Source organism: Protopterus annectens, chromosome 8.part0 (assembly GCF_019279795.1).
Source record: "Protopterus annectens isolate FY-2018-M chromosome 8.part0, PAN1.0, whole genome shotgun sequence".
In the NCBI taxonomy this organism is placed as follows: domain Eukaryota; kingdom Metazoa; phylum Chordata; order Ceratodontiformes; family Protopteridae; genus Protopterus; species Protopterus annectens.
In genome coordinates, this window is record NC_056741.1 from 1,764,754,760 (window position 1) to 1,764,778,737 (window position 23,978).

The window sequence follows — 23,978 nt, forward strand, 5'->3', positions numbered from 1 at the left end:
AAGAATGTCATTTCGCCTTGATAAATGTGCAAAAGCAACCTTTAAAGCAGAAAAATTGCAGCAGCAGGAAAACATCAGTTTGGGACAAAAATCTGATATAAAAGAACTTGAGCAAGAGGAAGTATATAAATATATGGGAATTGATGAAGGATCAGCAATAAAGCATGAACAAATGTGAATAAATCTTAGTAAGGACTGTAAATCATTGACAAAGAGAAGATAAGACGTCTTTAGACTTTGTAGACTGCGTTAGAAGACTTAAATTAATCCCGAAAACAGCATTGCCATCTAGGAACAAAATCCAAGATATAAACCAATTTGCTCTTCCTGTCCTAACCTACATTTTTGGAGTGATTGATTGGCTCCAAAATGTGTTGGATAGATTAGATATTAAAACAAGAAGGATGATTCATGCTTACCAAATGATCTGTAAAATTCAGTGCATACCAACATTATATATTCCCTGTTCCAAAGGAGGAATGGGCTTCCTTGAAACTGATTACATGTATAGATCTGCAATCATGGGACTCTACACATATCTGCTGACCTCACAAGACCCAAATATAGTGAACTGTTGAAACATGAGGAGAATAAATCTAAGATGTCTTCACTGTTTAATCTAGCAGAAGCATATCAGCGTCAAGCGGGAATAGAAATCAAACCAGAAGTAAATAAAAATCAGGCAGAAACTGAATTTGCCATAAAACAAAAGAATATAAGGTGAAGGACCAGATGAAAAGACAGGAAATGTGGGAAATGTATAAATATAGTTGCAAGTGTAGAAAACTCCTGGAAGAACCTCTTGTTGATCAGGTACAAATGCAGGAATGGTTAAGGAGAGGTGAATTCAAACCAAGAGATGTAAGGTTAATACTGGTGGCCCAATATAGTGGGCTACGTAAACACTGGTTTACAAAGTCCATTAAACATGTGGAAGAAACAGACAAATGTAGGTTTTGTAAAACTGAATTGGAAACAGTTGCATACCTCGTTGCTGGTTGTGACATACTAATGGCAGAAGGGCTGTATACTGAAAGGCATAATAATGTTGCAAGACTGCTGCACTAGGGATTGTGCAAGCATTATGGTATTGAAGTGGCTGAAAAACAATGGAAACATGAGCCACAAAGCATCATAGAAAATGATGAAGTTTACATCACATGGGCTCACCCATTACCAACAGTTCAAAAGATAGATGCTAGAAAACTGGATATAGTGGTTCAAGAAAAGAAGACAAAAATAGCATTGATACTTGAAATTGTCATGCCCAGTGGCTACAATGTCCTGCGTACAATGAGACAGAAAGTTATAAAATATCAAGATTTGCTAGCAGAAATGAGAGCAAGGTGGAAGAAAGATACCCAGATAATTCCAATAGTAGTAGGAACAACAGATCTTATAAAAGAATCTACAATCATATTTAGATATGTTACCAATACACGTAACTCCATACAAACTGCAGAAGGAGTCATTGCTGAGCACACTGCAGGTGCTGCAAAGAGCACTTTTGGCTGACATCAAAGAGTGAAACAATACTAATTGCATGAACTTTAAATGTACTTTGACTTAGGAATGGGATCCATTCCTGTCATGGCATTAGAAACCCAAAAGATTTGGAGAAATTAAAAAAGGGAGAGAACAAATGTAAATAAAACTTAATAATCAGTACTTCAGAAGACTTAAATTAATCCTGAATATAGCATTGACATCTAGGAACAAAACTCAATCTATAAACCAACTTGCTCTTCCTGCCCTAACTTACAATTTTGAATTGATTGACTGGTCCCAAAACGTGTTGGATAGATTAGACTGGAAAGCAAGAAGGTTGCTTCATCCTCACCAAATGATTTATAAAAATCAGTACATACCAAGATTATATATTCCCTGTTCTGAAGGAGGGATGGGCCTCCTTGGAATTGATAACACGTACAGATCTGCAACCGTGGGACTCCACACATATCTGCTGAACTCACAAGACTCAAATGTAGTGAAAGTTTTGAAACATAAGCTAAGCATTCTACAGCACATACAGCCTGTATAACCGATTCCCCCTGCTTACTTCATCTCCGAGTTGCTAAAGAAATAACAAATATATGTACAAAATTCAAGTTAAAAGCTTGCTTACTCCCAACAGTCAGTAAAATTGTCTGGCTAAACTGCAAACTTTGTTTAATACAATATTGAGTAAAACACAGCTCACTTTCAAAAGAATTGAGTAAAACTGGGTAAATTGTAGCTCACTTTAAAAAGAACTGAGTAAAATCACTGTAAAGTTGTATTCTTTAAGCCTGCATACTCACAGACTCTAGAAATCCTTGTAGCTTGGTATAGTCCCGCTCCACTTGCCTTCTCTTCATGAGGGCTCGCTTTGCACCCCACCCTGTCCCCAAATTCTACCCGCTCCCACCAGTGCTAAATTTAAGCCCAATAAACCACTCCCCCCTCTCCTACAACCTATTGCAGATAACCCACACCTCCATACACCACCCCCCCCATACACCACCCTTTCCTGCCAACAAACCTCTTAATTCTCCACCCACATTCCTTACCAAGTATCTCTACTATCAAGATGAGATGAACACCTGAAATTTAATAATCATATTCAACTAAACATAAAGAAAACTCATCAGAAGCTCGGTATGCTTTATAGAAATGCAAACTTTCTTACTCCATCTTCAAGACAAACTCTCGCCACTACCTTCCTTCTCCCTTCTCTACTGTATGGTGCTCCTCTTCTATCCAATCTCTCCACTTCTATCTCCACAAAACTTGAAAGTTGCTACTACAAAATTGCCAAATTCGCTACTAACTCCACTCATTCTACACACCACTGCATCTGCCTCCGTAGTCTTCAATGGCTAGAACTCCCTAATCAACTCAGTTTCCTCCAACTTACTACTGCACACAAACTAATCTTTAAACCCACTGCTTGCCCAGCATTATCTAATATCTTAACCATATACACTCCTCCAAGGCCCCTAAGATCTAGCCACCAAAATCTTATTTCAGTACACAAACCCAAACGACCCCCTGGCCAGCTCCTACTTTCCTATACTACAGCAAAAAAAATGGAACTCACTTCCTTCCCTTCTAAGAGCCACTACAAACTATGAACACTTTAAATCTCTTCTCCATTCTCACCTCTTCCAAAATTGGAAATGTAATTGTATACTTCCTACCTAGATCTCAATTTATCCTAGTTCCATCCCATCCCCCTGGTTCCCCTTCTTCTGACACTCTCCCTAGCTCCCCTCTCTTCTTCATTATCTCCTCCTTCCTCCCTGAATAAACCCTTTATTTTCCTTCAAGTGCTATGCTTACTCTCACCTTAAATCTTTTGACTTTTTTCTCAAGGTGGTCTCCTGGACTCAACCACAATTTGAACATTAGTTATCTGTTCTTTTTCTATCCTCTTCTGACACCTCTCCTTTAATTTCTTTGCTTCTTCTTCGTTTCTCCCATGCATCCCTGCTCTTGCATTCAAACTCTATCTATAATTTCCTTTCCTTTCCTACTTTACTAACATTCACAGTTGCACTAATATATCTTTTTCTTATGTATAGTGCCCAATGCACCTCATTCTTGTTTGGAAATTGTTAAAGTATTATGCTATTAGAACAGAGTGTGTTTTTGTGTGTATTAGTTTAGATCTGTTCTGCTGTGTTTTTGTGTGTAATGTATTATCATGGAGCTTTTCTCCCCGGGCCTCCACTGAAAACGGGCTTTCAGGCCCAGTGGACTTCCCCGGTTATCAAACTGGAAATAAATAAATAAATAATAAATAAATAATGTTCCTCTCAGTTATATTGCCTGGGCTATATCTCCTCACCATCTATGAAAACCAGCCCTATCTTGGCTTTCACCACCCCATATCTCATACCATCTCTGCTCCCACCTTGAGTGAATCAGACCAACCCCTAGCTCACTATAAACGTATCCTCTCCAATTTTAACAACCACCAACTAACTAGACCATGGCCCATCTCCCCCAAAACCAGATATTATCAATAAGTAAAGCACTGAAACTAATAATCACTGTACAATTTACTCTGATGAGGGATGGGGACATCCACCCTAACCCTGGACCCACCCTTACCACAAGCTCCCAGCCCACTACCACCTTCAACATATGGTCAAATTCAAGATCCCTTAACTCTCTCCTGACCTGTCACCTAAACATCAGGAGTATTAACAACAAAGTCCATAATCGTCATGTCCTTCTAGCTACCTACTCACCTGATGTGCTATGTCTTACAGAAACCTGGCTAAAACCAGGAATTAAAAATGATGAGGTTATGCCACCAGGGTACAACATACTTAGACTAGACCATAACACCAGGAAAGGTGGAGGAGTGGCAGTTCTGTTTAAAAACAAAATAGATGTCACACTATCCCCACAACAGCCCCCCCCCCTGTTTAATAATGCAGAAGCCCTAGTTAGAAAACTACAGCTTAACCAAAGTAAATCTATATTCATTGCCTGCATTTATATCCCCCCAGGCAACAATGCAAATACCCTAGAAGACTTCCTCCAATGGCTTTCCAACAATACCCCTATAAAACTATGGTGTTAGTAGACGTTAATATTGACTGGAACAATTGTTCCTCTGATTCTCCCACCACCCATATAAACTTTCACGGTTATATCCAACTTATATCCTCACCCACCAGAATAAATAAATCCAACTACAAAGGCAGTATCCTAGACTGGATTATTATCAGCGCTAACCCAGACCTGTATATAACATGGGTATAAGTGACCACCTACTCACTTGTATCATTAAGCATAAAGTAGATAACCACCACAAAGTTCTATATAAATCGATCAGAAACAACAAGATCTTTAACTCCACTGACTTTCAGAGTGAACTCAGAGTATGTAATTGGGCCATACTTAAAGAACTTCCACTAGATGATGCTGTACCTACTTTAATTCTAAATTTCTCTCCATTCTAGATTCCCACACTCCTATCCGCACCCTCAGATCCAAAACTATGACTGCCCCCTGGCTCTCTAAAGTAACCAAAACCAAGATCATAGCAAGAAATAAAGCATGGGACAAATGGTGCACCTCCAAAGACCCACGTAACCATATTAAATTCCGACAACTAAGGAATGATACCAAGAAAGCCACACTGTTAGACAAAAAACTTCTATCAACACCTTCAGCAAAAACACCAGAACAAACCTCAGAAACTTTGGGCAGGCATAAACAAACTTCTCCACCCTGGCCAAACCTCCACCCCTTCCCCCTCAACTTGCGACCTTAAAACTCCAGAGGAAACTGCTAACATCATTAACAATTTTTTTACCAAAATCATCCAATCACTAGCTAGCCAACTACCCCCCACCAGCTCCTTTCAAAACTCCTCCACATCCACTACCCCACTCCCTTTCGCCTTCCATCCTGTATCTACATCCACCATCTGATCTCTAATTAACAAACTAAAGCCCACTACACTGGCAGCTGATCTCCTCCAACCAGAATATTTACAAAAAGTGGTAGATGCCATTGCATACCCTGTCTTGATCATAATAAACTGCATCTTGACTGAAGCCACTATCTCCTCTCTCTGGAAGGTTTTCCATGTCATTCCCCTTCATCAAGGAGGGAATTCTTTAGACCTCTTAAACTTCCGACTAATAGCCATACTGTCACCACTGGCCACAGTTATGGAAAAGTGCATCCACAACCAATTAATGCACTATCTCACCCACAATAACCTACTGGCCAACTCTCAGCATGGTTTTAGGCCACACCACAGCACCACATCAGCCCTCCTATCCTTCTCTAACTCTATCAACATCAACCGAAACAATAACAAACTTACCTCTGCTCTCTTCCTAGATCTCTCTAAGGCCTTTGATATGGCCAGTCACCATCTGCTTCCCTGTACCCTGAAGGAACTGTCACTGAATAGCAGCTCTATTAAATGGTTCCAATCTTACCTGTCTGATAGACAACAAGCAGTTTTATGGTAGAATACCCTATCCACACGTTTACCAATTACTCTAGGAGTCCCCCAAAGCTCCATACTAGGACCACTACTCTTCTCAGTCTATCAATGACCTACCCACCATCACTCCCAAGGCCACCTGCATCCAATATGCGGATGACTCTACTTTAATATGTACAGCCTCCTCCTCAACTGAGCTTATCACCCTAACCCAGAATACTTTCAATGATGTAGAAACATGGTTTGCAAACCGTCAGCTTCTATTAAACTCCAACAAAACTAAACTGCTCATCTTTTCCCTCACCTGCAAATCCTCCTCACCATTCTTTACTATAAGTTACAACAATGGCACAATTATATCCCCAGATACTCACACAAAACTCCTGTGCCTCACAGTCGATAATGCCCTAAAATATGATATCCATGTCAATCAAACCATCAAATCTGTCAACAAAAAACTGGGCTCCCTATACAGGATCAAACCCTACCTCACTCCTTTTGCAAGAACCACTATCGCTCAGTCCCACCTACTATCTACCGTCCTCTATACCTCCCACCTCTTCACTAACCTGAACCAAGCCATCCTTACCAAACTTGCTAGTTGTTACAACCATATTGCTAGATTTGCTACAGGTGCTACCTCTAGGACCCACCATTGTATCAACCTAACTCAACTAGGATGGCTGGAGTGGCCCAGTCTTCTCTGATATAACCAACTTGTAATAACCACAAAATACTATATCAACCTGAAAAAACACCAGCACTAAATAAGATCATCAAACCATACAGCAACCTGAGGTCACCACACTCTGCTGACAAATTGCTGGTACAAACAACTAAGAGCATAAATGTGGCTGGGGACTCTCTTTTCACAAACTCAGTAGGCAAAACTTGGAATATGCTACCTGGCAAACTTACTCACCAATCCTCCTTAACCCAGTTCAAAAAAAACCTCAAACTACACTTCCAACAGCACTGGCAATGTTCCAGCTTAAACCCAGACTAATCAAAACCCACTGTTCATGCAAACTCTCCCTAAGCATTTCAATCATATACTCTAATACGTGTATGAATTCTTGATGGGACTTAGCCCATAACTGCATGTATTATTGTCTCTAAATGAAGCCACATGATTTTGATGTTGGCTACTATGTTTAATCTAAGTTTTTAACCCTACTGAAAACTGCATATTATACTTATCTCTAAACGTTTCTGTTGTTCCTAATGTATTTGTACTCTGCTTTCTGGAGCTTTTCTTCCCGGGCCTCTGCTGAAAATGGACATATATCCAGTTGGACTTTCCCGGTAAACAAATGTAAAATAATAATAATAAATAAAATAATGAGAAGACTAAATCTAAGATGACTTCCCTGCTTATGCTAGCAGAAGCATACCAGTGTCAAGCAGGAATGGAAATCAAACCACAACTGGAAAAAAAAAAACAGGCAGCAATTGAATGTGCCAAAAAACAAAAGAAAGAATATAAGGTGAAGGACCAGATGAGAAGGCAAGAAATGTGGAAAATGCATAAATATAGTTGCAAGTATAGAAAACTTCTGGAAGAACCTCATGTTGATCAGGAACGAATGCAGGAATGGCTAAGGAAAGGCAAATTCCAACCAAGAGATGAAAGGTTAATATTGGTGGCATAAGACAGTGGGCTACGCACACATTGGTGTATAAAGTCCATTGAGCATGTGGGAGAAACAGACAAATGTAGATTTTGTAAAACAGAATTGGAAACAGTTGCACACCTCTTTCCTGGTTGTGACATACTAATGGCAGAAGGACTCTATACTCAAAGGCATAATAATGTGGCAAGACTGTGGCACTGGGGATTGTGAAAACAGCATGGTATTGAAGTGGCTGAAAAACACTGAAAATCATGAGCCATATATATAGTTTGATTACATGTAATGGTGGTATACTTGACAACCTGTGGTTGTGGTGCTTTTTGCTATGGACAAATATAAACCTTGGAAACAAAGGCTGTTATTTCATCTTAGTGATATTTGATGCCAAAGGGAAAGAAATGCCCTTTTTAAACATAAAAAAAGTATGCTGTGGCCCATTTTACCTTTATAGGCATAGCTCGGGTTAATGCTTCCTCTCTCATCAAGTATAAAATCTTGTATAATAAGAGGAGCAGATTGATTATTAAGTTGAGGGTATTGCATATATTGGGATTAAATGAGTAACTTTAACATGATTTGGTAATATTTCTGTATTTGTTTATGTATTTATTTATTCAGATTTGTTTAGTAGGAAAGTCCAACTGGGCAGAGGCACCTTTTTTCAGTGAAGGCTTGGAGAGAAAAGCTCCCAGAAATAGTTTTGATACAGGTACAGATATTTAATGCTGTGAGTTTTCATGTATATAAGTACAATCATATGTGTGAATTACTTTTTTTATAAAAGAAAATCTTTATTTCCAACGGTAAGTGTTTTTTATATTAATTAAGTTTTTTATTTGATAAAGTTTATAATATGTACATTTTAAAATCTCACATGGATTTGATTGTCCATAAATTTAAAAGTTCTTTGTCTCATGATATTGACAAAGTGAAGAGATGAAACCTTGGATTTATCCTGATATTTTTTTAAACTGTCTTGTTTAAGGTGTATATATTATATAGATAGATGTGTGTGTGTGTGTGTGTGTGTGTGTGTGTGTGTGCTGTGTATATATATATATATATATATAGAGAGAGAGAGAGAGAGAGATAGTTACATACATATATAGATAGTTACATATATATATATATATATATATATATATATATATATATATATATATATATATATCATAATAATCAGCTCTGTTTTTCACATTTTCCGTATGGGGTCAGAGGGCTTGTGCTAGCTCTTGATACTTCTCTTGTATCAGTGCCCCTCTCCTACCTGCTTCAACAGTCACGCTTGAATGTTACAGGTCTTCTCTCATGCAATGCAACTATATATTTGCTTGATGTGCTTGTTTCCTCTTGTCTTTGTCCTGTTTCTCCCAGATCTTCTTCACCAAATTCCCTTCTGCTTTATTGTACATTTGCCAGAACCATCAAAATCTCCTTTCTTTGATCTTCTCTCTGCAACTGAACTTACTCTGGTTTCTGTTCTGATGTCATCATTTCTTCATCTGTCCCACAGTGTGCATCCTACCACCCATCTCAGGTACTTATTTTCCATCACGTTTACCTTCCTCAGCTGTCCTGCCTTTACTGCCCAGGTTTATGTGCCATATAGAAGTATGGTTTGCACCACTGTTTTTACACTTTGCATTCTAGCTTCTTTGGCATTCTTCTGTCACGCAATACGCCTGACACTCATTGCCAGTTGCCTGCAACAACTCTGATTCTAGCTTCGATCTCCTCATTAGACCTCCATTTTCCTTAACCACCCCTTCCAGATACTTAATCTATTCCATTATTTTCTTTTTTTATCTCAAGTTTCAGCTTCTCCTGATTTTTTAATTGCTAGCATGACAGCTCTCGTCTATACCCAATTTCATCCCATGTGCCTTCAGTTTTGCACTCCATTTCCCTATCATTTGCTAAAGTTCCTGATTAGAGTTTGCTTGTAATCCAGTGTCTGCATACAGCAGCTTAGCTGATCTGTCCCCTCCAGTAGGTTTGCTAATGTAGTCTATCACAACTATGAACAGCAGTGGATTCAGAAACCGACCCTGATGTACACCCACTTCTTTTGGGAGTCTATCAGTGTGTCCAAACACACTTCATAGTTGTACATGACCTGCAACAATTCTAACAATGTTTCTAAGATTTTGAACCATCAAAGGACTGCCCAAATCAGCTTTTGTGGGACCTTGTCACTTTTTCCAAGTTTAGGAATGCCCAGTTAGACTCTTTGTCATATGTAGCTTCTTCTCAACTACATTTCTCACTGCAAACACTAGGTTTGTTGTGCTGCATTCCAGTCTGAATCTGAACTGCTCATTTCTATCCTGAGAATAATTTAACAAACCAAATGTGAGCATTCGATACAGCAAAAATGCAAAAATCAGCAAGTTACTATGCATGTGCAGAGCAGCAGCCTCTCCAGCACTCCTGTAGTATGAAAGGAGTTTGATAGTTCTGTGCTGCCCACAGCTGTGAATGCCCCTTTGTTCTTGTACACTGACAATAAAATGCTTATTCTTCAATCACCAAGGATATGCCTTTCTCACCATAGGGCTATGGATACCCCCAGTTATGGAGTGCCTGTGAAGTGAAGGATTTAATATAGAAGGTCTAAAACAGACTACATCACAGCATGATGGAGTGAGTCCCCAGAATAAGGAAAAGCAAGAAGATCAGGAGACATGTGAAAAAGAAATATGGACAAGGGAAAGGAAAAGAGATTTAATATGGTGTAATATTTATGCAAATGAGAAAGCAAACTAACTAATACAAAAAGAGCAGTACCAAAGATATTTGAAGAGAAGTACAGGCAAAGGAATCCGGATATGGAAAACTTTACAATACAAAAAATAAGAAGACTAAGAGGAAAAGAAGAAAAAGGGAAACAGTGGAACAGGAAGCAATTGGTCAGCTGCCATATCAAGATATTTTGGAGCCTTCCAGAGGAAACCAGTATAAATATTCATTTGAAGCTAGGCAGCAAGGAAAGGAACAGGAAACTGTGGAAACTCTAAAGCAGTTAATGTTGAAGAGTGATAGGCCAGTGAGTTCCCATATGACAGAACAACAGATGACACAGGATGAAATTGAAGATAATGTGCCACATAAAGATGCTATAGAACTTCTATAGAATGCCCACAGGAAATAGAAAACAAGGGGTGTGCCCTCAGTATGGAAGAAAATGAGTTAAGAGAAGAGTTGCTTGATTTAATAGACAAAGACAGATATATAAAGATCAATGAGAGAAATAGACTGCAGGTTAATAAACCCCCAAAATCAGAAGCTTACTAAAATAAATGAACACAGTAATTAGGACTGTCCGTAGAGATCCATGCAATATAACAGGTGTAGACAGAATATATTACTGTGCCGCTAAATTAATAACTGATAAAATTCAAGCACAGGAACACAGGGTTGCAAGGGAACAGAGGGAGCGAAAGTGAATACCATCACGAAAATATCGTATAGAGAAAACTATAAAGCAGCTAAGACAAGAAATGTCATTGTTAGAAGATTATAGAAGAGGGAATGGATCAACAAAAGTACTAATAAAGATGTGATAAAAGCAATGTGCAGTATTAGAACAGACCAGAATCTATTATGCACTATGGGAGATAACAAACTAAAATTTTAAAAACAAGCGGAAAGACTTAGAAGATACGAAGATTAATATAAGGAAAAAGCACAAAATAAGCAATTTATTGATGACCCAAAAAGGTTTTATAGAGAACTGGGAAATAAGGTAAAAGGAATTGAAAGACCGCCAAAAAAAAGAGGAAGTAGATACATTTTGGAGAAGTATCTATGAAGATCCTGTGGAACATAACAAAGATGCTAAATGGATAGAAGAATTATAAGAAAGAATAGGAAGTTTAAAAATACAGGATATGAAATGGGATGAAATAACAGCCAGAGAGACTGAAACAAAGTTGAGAAAAGCCTCTAAGTGGAAATCCCCAGGCCCAAATGCAGTACCTAACTTTTGACTTAAAGTATTAACTTCTTTGCATTAGGATTTAGCCATGAGTAAGAACTATTTATATGCGCACCCCGAACATACACTGCACTGGTGAACAACAGGAAAAACAATGCTCTTACTTAAGAGTGAACATGCAAGCTACCCTAAAAATTATAGACCAATAACTTGTCTTCCAACAACGTATAAACGATAGATGGGAATTGATGACAACAGAGTTTGTAGTCATTTAGAAGAAAACTCAATCATGCCAGTAGAACAAAAGGGCAATAAAAGAAAGTCATATACAACAAAGGATCATTTGTTGTTAAACAAAGTAATAGTGGAGAACTGTAAGAAGGAGAAGAATCTAAGTATGGCATGGATAGACTACAAAAAAGCATTTGATAGTATTCCACATTCATGGATAAAAGAGTGCTTAAAAATGTATAAGATACACCCTACACTGATTGACTACATTACAGTAACCATTAAACAGTGGCAGACCACTTTGCAATTAAGCCATGATAAAGGACAGATTATTATCCCAGGGATAAAAATTCAAAGAGGGATATTCCAGGGTGATTCTTTGTCACCGTTGCTATTCTGCCTTGCCATTTTCCATTAAGCTGTTTACTTAACAGCTTAGGCCATGGCTACAATTTGGCTCCTAGAAACAACAAAGTCAAATGACTTCTCATCTTCTTTTTGTCAAGTTGATGATTTAAAACTGTATAGCTCACCAAATGAGGAACTGAAAGCACAGCTGCAGGTTGTCAAAACTTTTTCAGATGATATTGGAATGTCATTTGGTCTTCATAAGTGTGCAAAAGCAACCTTTTAAAAAAAAACTACAGCACCAGGAAAACATCAGTTTGGGACAAGAATGTGATATGAAAGAACTTGAGCAAGAGGGAGGGCATAAATACTTGGGAATTGATGAAGGATCAGCAGTAAAACATGAACAAATGTGAATAAAACTCAGTAAGGAGTACTTTTGAACACTTAAATTGATCCTGAAAACAGCATTGACATCTAGGAACAAGATCCAAGCTGTAAATCAATTTGCTCTTCCTGTCCTAACTTATAGTTTTGGAGTGATTGACTGGCCCCAAAAAGTGTTGGACAGACTGGATATTAAAACAAGGAGGATGCTTCATGCTTACCAAATGATTTATAAAAAATCAAAACCAAAGCGGAACGACTCTTAATAAAGCAGTATAGAAAATAAAAGCAAAACCAAGTCAAGAGTCGTATATGGCTCGAGAATCACTCTCTTTACTCAAATAAACTGGAATGAACTGTAAGCGTAAAACAAATATATGGTTTATTAAAACGAGTTAGCGCTTTCACCTAGTAAGTCTGATGAAGCCTTACTAGGTGAAAGCGCTAACTCGTTTTAATAAACCATATATTTGTTTTACGCTTATAGTTCGTTCCAGTTTATTTGAGTAAAGAGAGTGATTCTCGAGCCATATACGACTCTTGACTTGGTTTTGCTTTTATTTATAAAAAATCAGTGCATACCGAGATTATATATTCCCCATTCTGAAGGAGGGATGGGCCTCCTTCAAATGGATTACATGTATAGATCTGTAATCGTGGGACTCCACACATATTCACTAACCTCACAAGATCCAAATGTAGTGAAAGTTTTGAAACATGAGGAGAATAAATCTAAGATTATGTCTCTGCTTAATTTAGCAGAAGCATATCGACGTAAAGCAGGAATGGAAATCAAATCAGAAGTGGATAAAAACCAGGCAGCAACTGAATGTGCCAAAAAAACAAAAGAAAGAATATAAGGTGAAGAACCAGATAAGAAGACAAGAAATGTGGAAAAAACATAAATATAGTTGCAAGTATAGAAAACTTCTGGAAGAGCCTCATGTTGATCAAGATCGAATGGTTAAGAAGAGGTGAATTTATATCAATAAATGAAAGGTTAATATTGGCAGACCAAGACAGTGGGCTACATACACACTGGTTTACAACGTCCATTGAACATGTGGAAGAAACAGACATATGTAGGTTTTGTAAAACTGAATTGGAAACAGTCACACACCTTGTTGCTGGTTGTGACGCACTAATGGCAGAGGGACTGTATACTGAAAGGCATAATAATGTGGCGAGATTGTTACACTGGAGATTGTGCAAACATTATGCTATCAAACTGGCTGAAAAACACTGGAAACATGAGCCACAAACAATCATAGAAAATTATGAAGTTTATATCACATGGGATCACCCAATATCAACAGTTCAAAAGATAGATGCTAGAAAACCAGATGTAGTGGTCCAAGAAAAGAAGACAAAAGTAGCATTGATCATTGAAATTGCCATACCCAGTGACATCAGTGTCTTGTGTACAGAGAGACACAAAGTTATAAAATAATGGGATCTGCAGTCAGAAAAGAGAGCCATGTGAAAGAAAGATACACAGACAGTTCCACTAGTAGTAGGAGCAACTGGTCTTATAAAAAAGAATTTACAATCGCATTTAGATATGTTACCAATTCATGTAACACCATACGAATTGCAGAAGGAGTCATTACTGGGCACATTGCAGGTGCTGTGAACAGCACTTTTTGCTGACATCAAAGAGTGAAACAATACTAATTTCATGAACTTTAATTGTACTTTAACTTAGGAATGGGGTCCATTCCCATCATGGTATTAGAAACCCAAAAGACTTGGAGAAATTAAAAACACCAAAATCCTGCACCTCACCCAACATCATGATGATACCTGCCATGACATTATCTAAGCTTGCTGATTTCCCTGACTTCATTTTCTATAGTGCTGTTATTACTTCTTTTATGGTGGGCTCCTCCTATTCTCTCATCATAGGCTATGTCTCGAGCAGTACAGCTTCTGTAGGGTTTTCTATATTCAGATGTTGCTGGAAATACTCCCTGCACCTGCCTTTGATGTTCTCTGAACTGGTGGGCAGGTTCTTTCTGGCATGTCTTTATGAAGGATGTCTGATGACTATCTTTGTTATCTTTCTGTCTTTGCCTTTCAACCCGATGACATGCACTGAGCCACTTTCCAGAAGCCAGTAGAGTGCTACTGCAACTGCTCTATTAGCCTCTTTGTTAGCCAACAAGTATTCCTTCTTAGTCTGGTCCATATTTTCCACATCCCATTTATTCTGTACTCCTTTCATTTGACACATCTTGGACTTCTGCATTCCACCACCAGGTTTCCTTATGTACATTATTTCCATATCTGGCTCAGATAAAATAATACCAGCAAGCTAAGCACTTGGTCTTACGCATTGTGGACCACTAATACTGTAACTTATCACCACCTTTCTGTTACAACTTCGGCTACATTGTTATGTGAATTCACCATGTTTCTTTGATCTGATTTCCATGACTGAGGTATTTTACTTTTTTTTTTTTAAACACTCAGTATTCTTTCAGCCAGCAGCATTTTTGAATTTTATTATTTCCTATGCACTCATTTCTACAAAGCTTCTCCATGTTTCGGTGTTGAACCAACTTTCTCACATTGGTAATAAACTTAATAATGGCTTTCCATCATGTACTCAAAGGTTTATTGCTCATATCTAGCTTCATTTGGTTGCTAAAGTGCCATATTTTGTGTCATTTATTTTCTTGCTACAAACTGTAGAAATGTGATTTAGCCTGATGGCATTTTATTCTTTCTTCTCCAAGATCATGACATCCCAGATGAAGAGCAATTAGTGTTTTCATATCTTTTAAATACTTTTTCTTTCTCTAAATTGTAGCAACCACAGAGTGAGAGTTATGACGTAAGGAGTGTGGGCGTGCAGGAAGGATGCCCCTCTGAAAAATACATATTTTAGTTTGAATTGGTAGTGTATTTGCACAAACTGACATTTCATGCAGACCTGTAACTAGGGTAGGGTGAAGGTGAAGGCTGCCCTAGATGTAAGCTGTTTTGGAGCACAACTGACAGATACTTATGATACAGTATTGCAGTAAATTCATTGCTTTGTGAAGCTGTGAGGTTATCCCAGCTGCATAGATGAATGCCAGTACTGTGTTTATAGGTCTGGCTGAAGTGCTGAAGAGCTGAGTGTGTCGTGATTTAACTGAAGCAAGCTGCTTAACTGTAGCAAACTGCTTGTTACATTTCTAGTAAGTAGCTTGCTACACTTTTTGTTCTTTGACTTTTTTCTCCTCAATTTTGAAGTGAGGAGTGTACTACCAGTTTGGGGTGATTGAAAACAGGCACTGTGAGTAGCTGATGGTCAGTTCTAGAACAATCAAAATTAGCTTCAAAAATGTATAAACATGAAGATAATACTGAGTGCGTGAATGAAATGCATGTTTGGAAGGTTGGACAGAAGATGTAAAAGGAATGGTATCAGAGTGCACATCGTGGCATATTGTGTATCCTACCATCCCTATATTAAGGTTCATTGTTCACTGATATAAAACCTGTAGCTGGAGAGATATTTACATTTACACACGATAATGTTAACGTTTGTGATATGTTAACATGCTACTGTTTTGTTGCATTTGAGGAGATATTGAAATCATTCAAACTAGTTATTGAGTAGCAGGTTACACTACAAGTCTGTCTGTGCATTGTGCCATCTCCAGTACCCATGCATTCTATACTTCTGTTGTGACAAACATGATCATGCTGGTGAGGTGATGATGGTGGTGGTGAGACACCACACTAACAAACAATAATCGGCATGCATAGAGCACTAATATGGACAACCTACCTCAGTAAATGCGTGGATAGTGTGGCAGATGCCACATAACCTGGAAACTCTTCAGCATATTGCAACTGTATTTGTAATGTGAATGGCTGCATTCTTTGAGCTTGGCTGTATGAAGGGAGATCACAGCACACAGAATACAGTCTTTCTGTGTGCTGGGAAGGAGGGAGGGAGGGAGATCACAGTTCTATTGTTTGGATGCTGCACAGTGCAGAGTACTAGACAGACTAGGATCAGAGAATATTGGTTTGCAGTACAAACATGTCATCTTAATGTATCACTGCATGTATGGAGTAGGGACTCTGTTTAAAGTGACCACTGTTGGTATTCATATTACAATATTATAATGTCCTCATGTGGCTTGAAGTGAATACTTTGATTCATAATTGATGCAAGTCAATATTTTTTTATCACTTGTAATAACCAAGTCTAATTTCTGCTTCATTCTTCAGGCCTTATCATGGTTCCTAGTGGGCAGCACTGGAAAGAACATAGGAGGTTTTGCCTTATGGTGTTGAGAAACTTTGGCATGGGTAAAAAGACCATGGACGTTAGGATAAAGGAAGAGATAACCTATTTTGTGAGAGCCTTGGAAGACCAAGGAGGTAATTAATATCAATTAAATGTTCAGTTCCTACCTAATGCTGCAAAGAAAGTATTTCATAAAAGTACTGAAGATGAATAAAAGCAAAAATCAAATTCAGTGCAAACAATAGAAACACAACATTTGTTGTATGCATGCAAGTTTGAATGTTGATATACACTGCATCTCAGTGGCTTTCCATTAATTTTTAATAATTTAGATGTTGCCTCCATCCTAAGAGAGAAAGAGTGAGATACAGTGGAGGTAGTGTTGGTGGGGAGTAAAAAGTCCCACATTTTTCATGCTGGTGATATATTTTGGATGTGCTTCACTCAGAATAATATATTGAACAATCATTCTTCAAGTTGCTCTGTGGGTTTGCTCCCTATACTCTACCTTTTACATTAAATAACTTATTTTGGGTACTTTTTTCACTGTCAATGTTTTATGGACCACACACTCACACAGACACACACATACACACACACACACACACACACACACACACACACACACACACACACACACACACACACATATCTTATGATTGACATTTTTAAATAGTCAAAGTTCATAAGACTGAACTCATATAATTGACTATTTAAGAAGTCGAACATATGTAAAAACTCAAAAACAGCATTTTAGCAGGGAGGAAGCCCCCCTGCACCCTCGTGAGGGGGGCTGCATCACCCACATCACCTGCAAATTATATATACTAGCACTGTGATCACATTGCAGTGAGGAAAAGAGCATAGTTTTCAGTCCCCACTGTACCAGGATCTCAGGACAATTTTCTGCTTAAGAGAATAGGGATATGTTTGACTTTTTAAACTGTCGATGATATCAGTCTGATCCTTTAAAATTTGACTATTTTAAAAGCCAATCTTTAAACATATACCCCCCCCCACACACACACACACACACACACATATACACACACACACACATATACACACATTTATTATCCAAACATTGTTTTATAGGAAGTTGTGAGGATTTCTTTTACTTAGTTTTTTTTTTTTTTTTTTTTGCATATCTTGACAGGAACAGACCACATTTCTAAGTCAGGATATAACTAATGTTCAGGAAATCAGTGTTATGTCAATCTTTGATGCTGTCCAAAAGTGCTCTTTTCAGCAATTTCAATGCACCTGTAACTGCTGCCTTCTGCAGTTCATATGAGGTTACAAGTATTAGTGGCATATTTAAGTATGTTCGTAAATTCTTTTTTATTAGTCCTGTCAGTCCTACTACTATTTGCATTTTCTGGGTAACTTTGATCTACATTGTTCCACTTCTGCCTGCATATCTTGGTATTTTACGACTTTGTCTCTCTGTACATAACACACTGTAATTGCTATGTGTAACAATTTCAGCAACTGGTGCAATTGTTGTTTTTTTTTTCCTGAATTACTATTTCTGGTTTCCTTTTATCAATTTTTTGAACTGTATGTCATTGCCGATCCAATGTGATATAAACTTCATCATTCTCTATAATGCTTTGTCGTTCATGACTTCAATGCTTCTCAGCTACTTTTTATTGTAGCGTTTGTGCATTTCTCAGTGCACAAATTTGTCACATTATTGTGTCTTTCAGCATACAGGCCCTCAACCATGTATCACATGCAGCATAGAGATGTGCAGCTGTTTCCATTTCTGTTTTACAAAAACAATTATATGTCTGTTTTTCCCACTTGTTTTATGTAGACTTTTTAAACTAATGTGTACATAGTCCACTATCTTGAGCAGCCGTTATTAGCCTTTCATCTTTTAGGTTCAAGTCACATCTCATTAGCCGTTCCTGTATCAAATCTTCGGACAATGTGAGGTTGTTCCACAAATTAAATAAGAGCTCTACCTTTTCGACTCAGTCATGAATGACACTTCAGATGGTGCAAAGTTCTTGCTTATTTTATAAACAGCGCTAGGACACTGTCTGCCAAAATGTTTAGATCAGTCTCAAAGACCAAAAAACTCCCACTTTATATATATATATATATATATATATATATATATATATATATATATATTTTTTTTTTTTTCTTTTTTTTTTCTTATCAGAATTCTAATGTTACAATGCCTTTAACAAACCAGTGTATTTAAAAATGTCCTCATCCATCATGTTTCTTGCTTAGAGCTTCACATGAACACTTTACAGATATGTATTTTAAGACAGTCCTTCAGCCTTGCAACATCCAGTACCAGCACACCCTGTCCCACAAACATCATTGCAAAGACTCATCCCCCAGCCTGAAAAGGCCAGAGTGTACTGTTGATTAATCTGTTTCCAGGAATACCTGGCACAATTCATTAACTTTCTAAATCTAACTTTTAAACATAACATAACATAACATCCCTTAACTTCTTCAGCACTTAACTTTGCCTTCAATTGTCTGGCAGTACACTAGATTGCTAATAGATAAAATGCAGTTTGTAAGACAGTTGAAATATAAAGCTACTACTCATATGAAACTATATCTTGCATAATCATACATCCGTTTTTCAGTTTTCTTTGACATAAATATATCATAAACATTTTATTTGACTTATTTGTGAACAAACTGCAGGTTAATATGCATTTTGTAAAGAATAAACATGAGACATAATCATTTTCCATAACACTTTTTCCCCTTTGACACTATTATGTGTCACCCACAATTATATTTTAATTTTTCTTAATACTAATTAATTACTAATTAATGAAATACTAATTCACCGATGAATACTATGATGCTGAAGCATATTTTATCAAGTCATCTACAGTAATTTGATTTTTATTTACTTAAGTCATCAGATACTTTTATTAGTGGCATTGAGCATGCAGTTGAAATTAAGCATTTTGTAATTGCAGCCTTTAGAACAGAAAATATTAACATAACTAAAAGAATAATACCAATTATTCTGATGATACCTTGTAATATACTAGTTCCTAGGTTACCAAATACACTGCCCAACCATCTAAAAAGTGTCCATTGTTTAGCTGTACTGTACAGGTTCTTGGCCCTTTACTCCATGAAACTGGCCAACTTTGCTTATTCGTCATAAACGTCACTAATATAGGAACAACAATAAATAAAAATAAATAATAAAATAAATCAATAAATGTTCAGGATGGGGAATAAAATTTAAGGAAAGACAAGAATTGAGCAATTTGGTAATGCGGGAAGTAAATGAAAATTTAGAAGACAACAGAAATGTTATCATGGGCTATTTTTTATTATGTATGTATGTAACCTTTTAAAAATATCAAGTGCAACAGATGTTTAAAAAATAATTCAGAATGCAACATAGTAAAGCTGTTTTTTTAATTTTTTTGGCAACAAAGTAAAGCTAATTATTCATTCTACTTACATATATTCTGTCTTTTCTGTTACAAACTATCAATTTGTCAGTTGACAGATGTGCGCGCAACATTGCCCAGCTGAACCTGACCTTTTGCTCTCATTATAACTGCAAACAATTTGTTCCCTAGTAAAAGATAAAGGATAACTATAAACATACGTCCTTGAGGCAAAAGAGTTAATGTTCTACAAAATCAGTGATTTAAGGTTTCCTCTAGCTCTGCCACTCAGACTAAAACACTGATTCACTCCTTTGGGCAGCCCTATTATAATATAAATAATTAATCTGCTTGTTTCACTTACCTACAACAAGCAAATTAAATATCTTATTTCTGAAGCTAAACATCTATTCTCATGTTGCTAAAACGTCTTTTTTGTTTTAGTGTACTTATCACTTTAAATGCTTATTCATTTTACAGGTTTATTCCTACAGTGTGATTGTAAATCATTTTTCTCTCAGTCATGTGCTTAACTTTTCCACTGTGCTGAAATGTGTCTGTATAAAACACTTCTGTATGAGCTATCCGTTGTACTGCTTTATCATCTCTGCTGTCAGTTATTGTCAGTAACTGTGGAGCTTTTTTCCCTGTGTCTCCTCTGAAAATAGGGTCCTGGCCCAGTCGGACACTACCTAGTAAACAAAATGTAAATAAATAAACAAACAAATAAATAAATAAAATAAATAAATAATAAAATATGATTTTCTATGAGGGCACATGACCCCTCCTCCTTGACAGCTAGCATTATATGGAGTGCTAGCTGATTTTGTAGTACCACAGTTCAAATTTCAGTTATTTCTCAATTAGCCATCCTGATGTGATGTGGTGTGGTTTGCTATCTCCTGAATAATTTCAACAAGCGTGGTGATTTTGAGCTTTGTCCTTTGTACTCCATACTCAGGAGTAACGACTGAAAATACTTGCTCTGCCCAGTGAATTGCCCATTTATTTTTTAGTCTGCCTGCTGTCAAAATGGTGAATAGCAGCAGTGATATAGCCTGCAAAACAAAATCCTGACCAGTTTGTAGACGACCAAGGTAGGCACAATCACCACAAAGGTAGTAATGATTTTTTTTATTATTCCCATGCCACACCCCCAGATCTTATTTTTAAATGTAAAGAGTTCAACACGCTTTCATGTCTAGTGTCACTGCATCTGCTGGTTCCCACTGACACAGTTCCATTTTTGGCATAACATGCATCTCTGCGATTTGCTGTTGCAAGCTGGAGAGAGACAACCTTTGAAAAATCAGTCAGATTATGCCATGTTAAATTAGTACCACTAAGTTCCTTTTCAAATGTTACTTCTGATGCAGGGATTGGAATCATGGGAAGCCTTGCCTTAGAATGATGAGGTATATGCGAACACACCCAACAGTTTGTCCCACTTAAGTCTACAGCATATTGTCGAAGAACCAGCAGGAAACTATTTTCTCTTGACCAGTTTGTAAGAGAAAATAGCAACAAAAACAAAAAACAAAAACAGAATTACGTAAAGTGATTGGACAGTAATCCCAGCTGGTAGAACTGCTTACACCAGCATGTACGTCTGTTGTACGATTAGTTTCTGATTTGGAACGAGGATTCCCAGATTCGTCAGCAACTAGGAATAAACTTTCTACTCAGGATTTACCTTCTTCAAATGTTAACCCACGCCCAGAAGGGCACAGGACACCAAATCTTGACAACCTTAATGAATTTCCTCGTTTGCTACACTCGACAACTCCAACTGTTTGTGATAACAGGTTGCAAGTTCCTAAAGGTGGGCAAGCTGAATGCCTGCTTCACAATCAAGGTGACTTTTCTTCTGTTATATCTGAGCATGGTTTCAAAGCATTTTTGGAGAAAAATTTTACTATTGATGGTTCATTTAAAACTGCACGACAGAATGAACCTGTAGTCAAGACTTATAGGGAGAATTTGGACGATTTATTTTATTTCTTAGAAAGATATAAACGTTTGGGATGTGACTGTACATTCCTTAGGGAATGCCTTGATAAGGAGATTGTGCCCAAAGGGCTTAGGATTGTAAAGTTTCCTAACAATGTACTTCCAGGGTCTGACTTTCATTCTAATTTGGTAAAAAGTTTTGATAAATGTGGTTTAGATGTTGTACGAGCTATTATATCTGAGAATGAAAGAATTAGGAGTTCTATTTTAGACGATATAGAGAAAATTAACAATAATATTATCAATGATTTGGTTTTTACAATTGAATCTGAAAAGAAAATGTATTTTGATATATTTTCGGAGATAGAGTCTAGATGTTGCAACAACATGAAACAGAAACAAGCTAAACTAGATAGGGATTTAAGGGACTACAGGGATGGTAAGGCATACCCTCCAACCAAGTCCTTTCATTCCACGGACGGTTCCTATTTTAACGCTTACCAGACCAAACCCTCACCTCCCCAGCATTTATTTGACTAGGACAAACACAAACTGTTTTACCAGGATCATGAAAGTTTTCCCTTAGACCCCCCACCCCCTTTAAGGAGGTCGGACAGGATTCACAACCAGAATCCTGTCCAATATCACAACCGCAGATGGAACAACAGGAGGTAATGGTTGATGTTATGACATTGCGGCTTCACTATATTGAACCACCAAATACTCCAACTACTACTAATCATAATCACACTGCATAATCATACATCCATTTTTCAGTTTTCTTTGACATAAATATATCATAAACATTTTATTTGACTTATTTGTGAACAAACTGCAGGTTAATATGCAGTTTGTAAAGAATAAACATGAGACATAATCATTTTCCATAACACTTTTTCCCCTTTGACACTATTATGTGTCACCCACAATTATATTTTAATTTTTCTTAATACTAATTAAATACTAATTAATGAAATACTAATTAACTGATGAATACTATGATACTGAAGCATATTTTATCAAGTCATCTAAAGTAATTTGATTTTCATTTACTTAAGTCATCAGATACTTTTATTAGTGGTATTGAGCATGCAGTTAAAATTAAGCATTTTGTAATTGCAGCCTTTAGAACAGAAAATATTAACATAACTAAAAGAATAATACCAATTATTCTGATGATACCTTGTAATATACTAGTTCCTAGGTTACCAAATACACTGCCCAACCATCTAAAAAGTGTCCATTGTTTAGCTGTACTGTACAGGCTCTTGGCCCTTTACTCCATGAAACTGGCCAACTTTGCTTATTCATCATAAACGTCACTAATATGGGAACAACAATAAATAAAAATAAATAATAAAATAAATAAATTAATGTTCAGGATGGGGAATAAAATTTAAGGAAAGACAAGAATTGAGCAATTTGTTAATGCGGGAAGTAAATGAAAATTTAGAAGACAACAGAAATGTTATCATGGGCTATTTTTTATTATGTATGTATGTAACCTTTTAAAAATATCAAGTGGAACAAATGTTTAAAAAATAATTCAGAATGCAACATAGTAAAGCTGTTTTTTTAAATTTTTTTGGCAACAAAGTAAAGCTAATTATTAATTCTACTTACATATACTCTGTCTTTTCTGTTACAAACTATCAATTTGTCAGTTGACAGATGTGCGCACAACATTGCCCAGCTGAACCTGACCTTTTGCTCTCATTATAACTGCAAACAATTTGTTCCCTAGTAAAAGATAAAGGATAACTATAAACATACGTCCTTGAGGCAAAAGAGTTAATGTTCTACAAAATCAGTGATTTAAGGTTTCCTCTAGCTCTGCCACTCAGACTAAAACACTGATTCACTCCTTTGGGCAGCCCTATTATAATATAAATAA

General features: G+C 37.0%; 1 protein-coding gene across 4 annotated transcripts in view; it reads left to right on the forward strand.

Annotated features, from left to right (window-relative positions):
- LOC122809626 (cytochrome P450 2F2-like) overlaps positions 1–23,978 on the forward strand; it is a 916,584-nt gene that overhangs the window by 277,782 nt on the left and 614,824 nt on the right. For all 4 annotated transcript variants that reach the window (XM_044081263.1, XM_044081260.1, XM_044081261.1 and 1 more), the window contains exon 4: positions 16,724–16,876. In XM_044081263.1, coding sequence (XP_043937198.1) covers positions 16,724–16,876 — 153 coding nt within the window. The remainder of the gene's footprint in view (positions 1–16,723; positions 16,877–23,978) is intronic.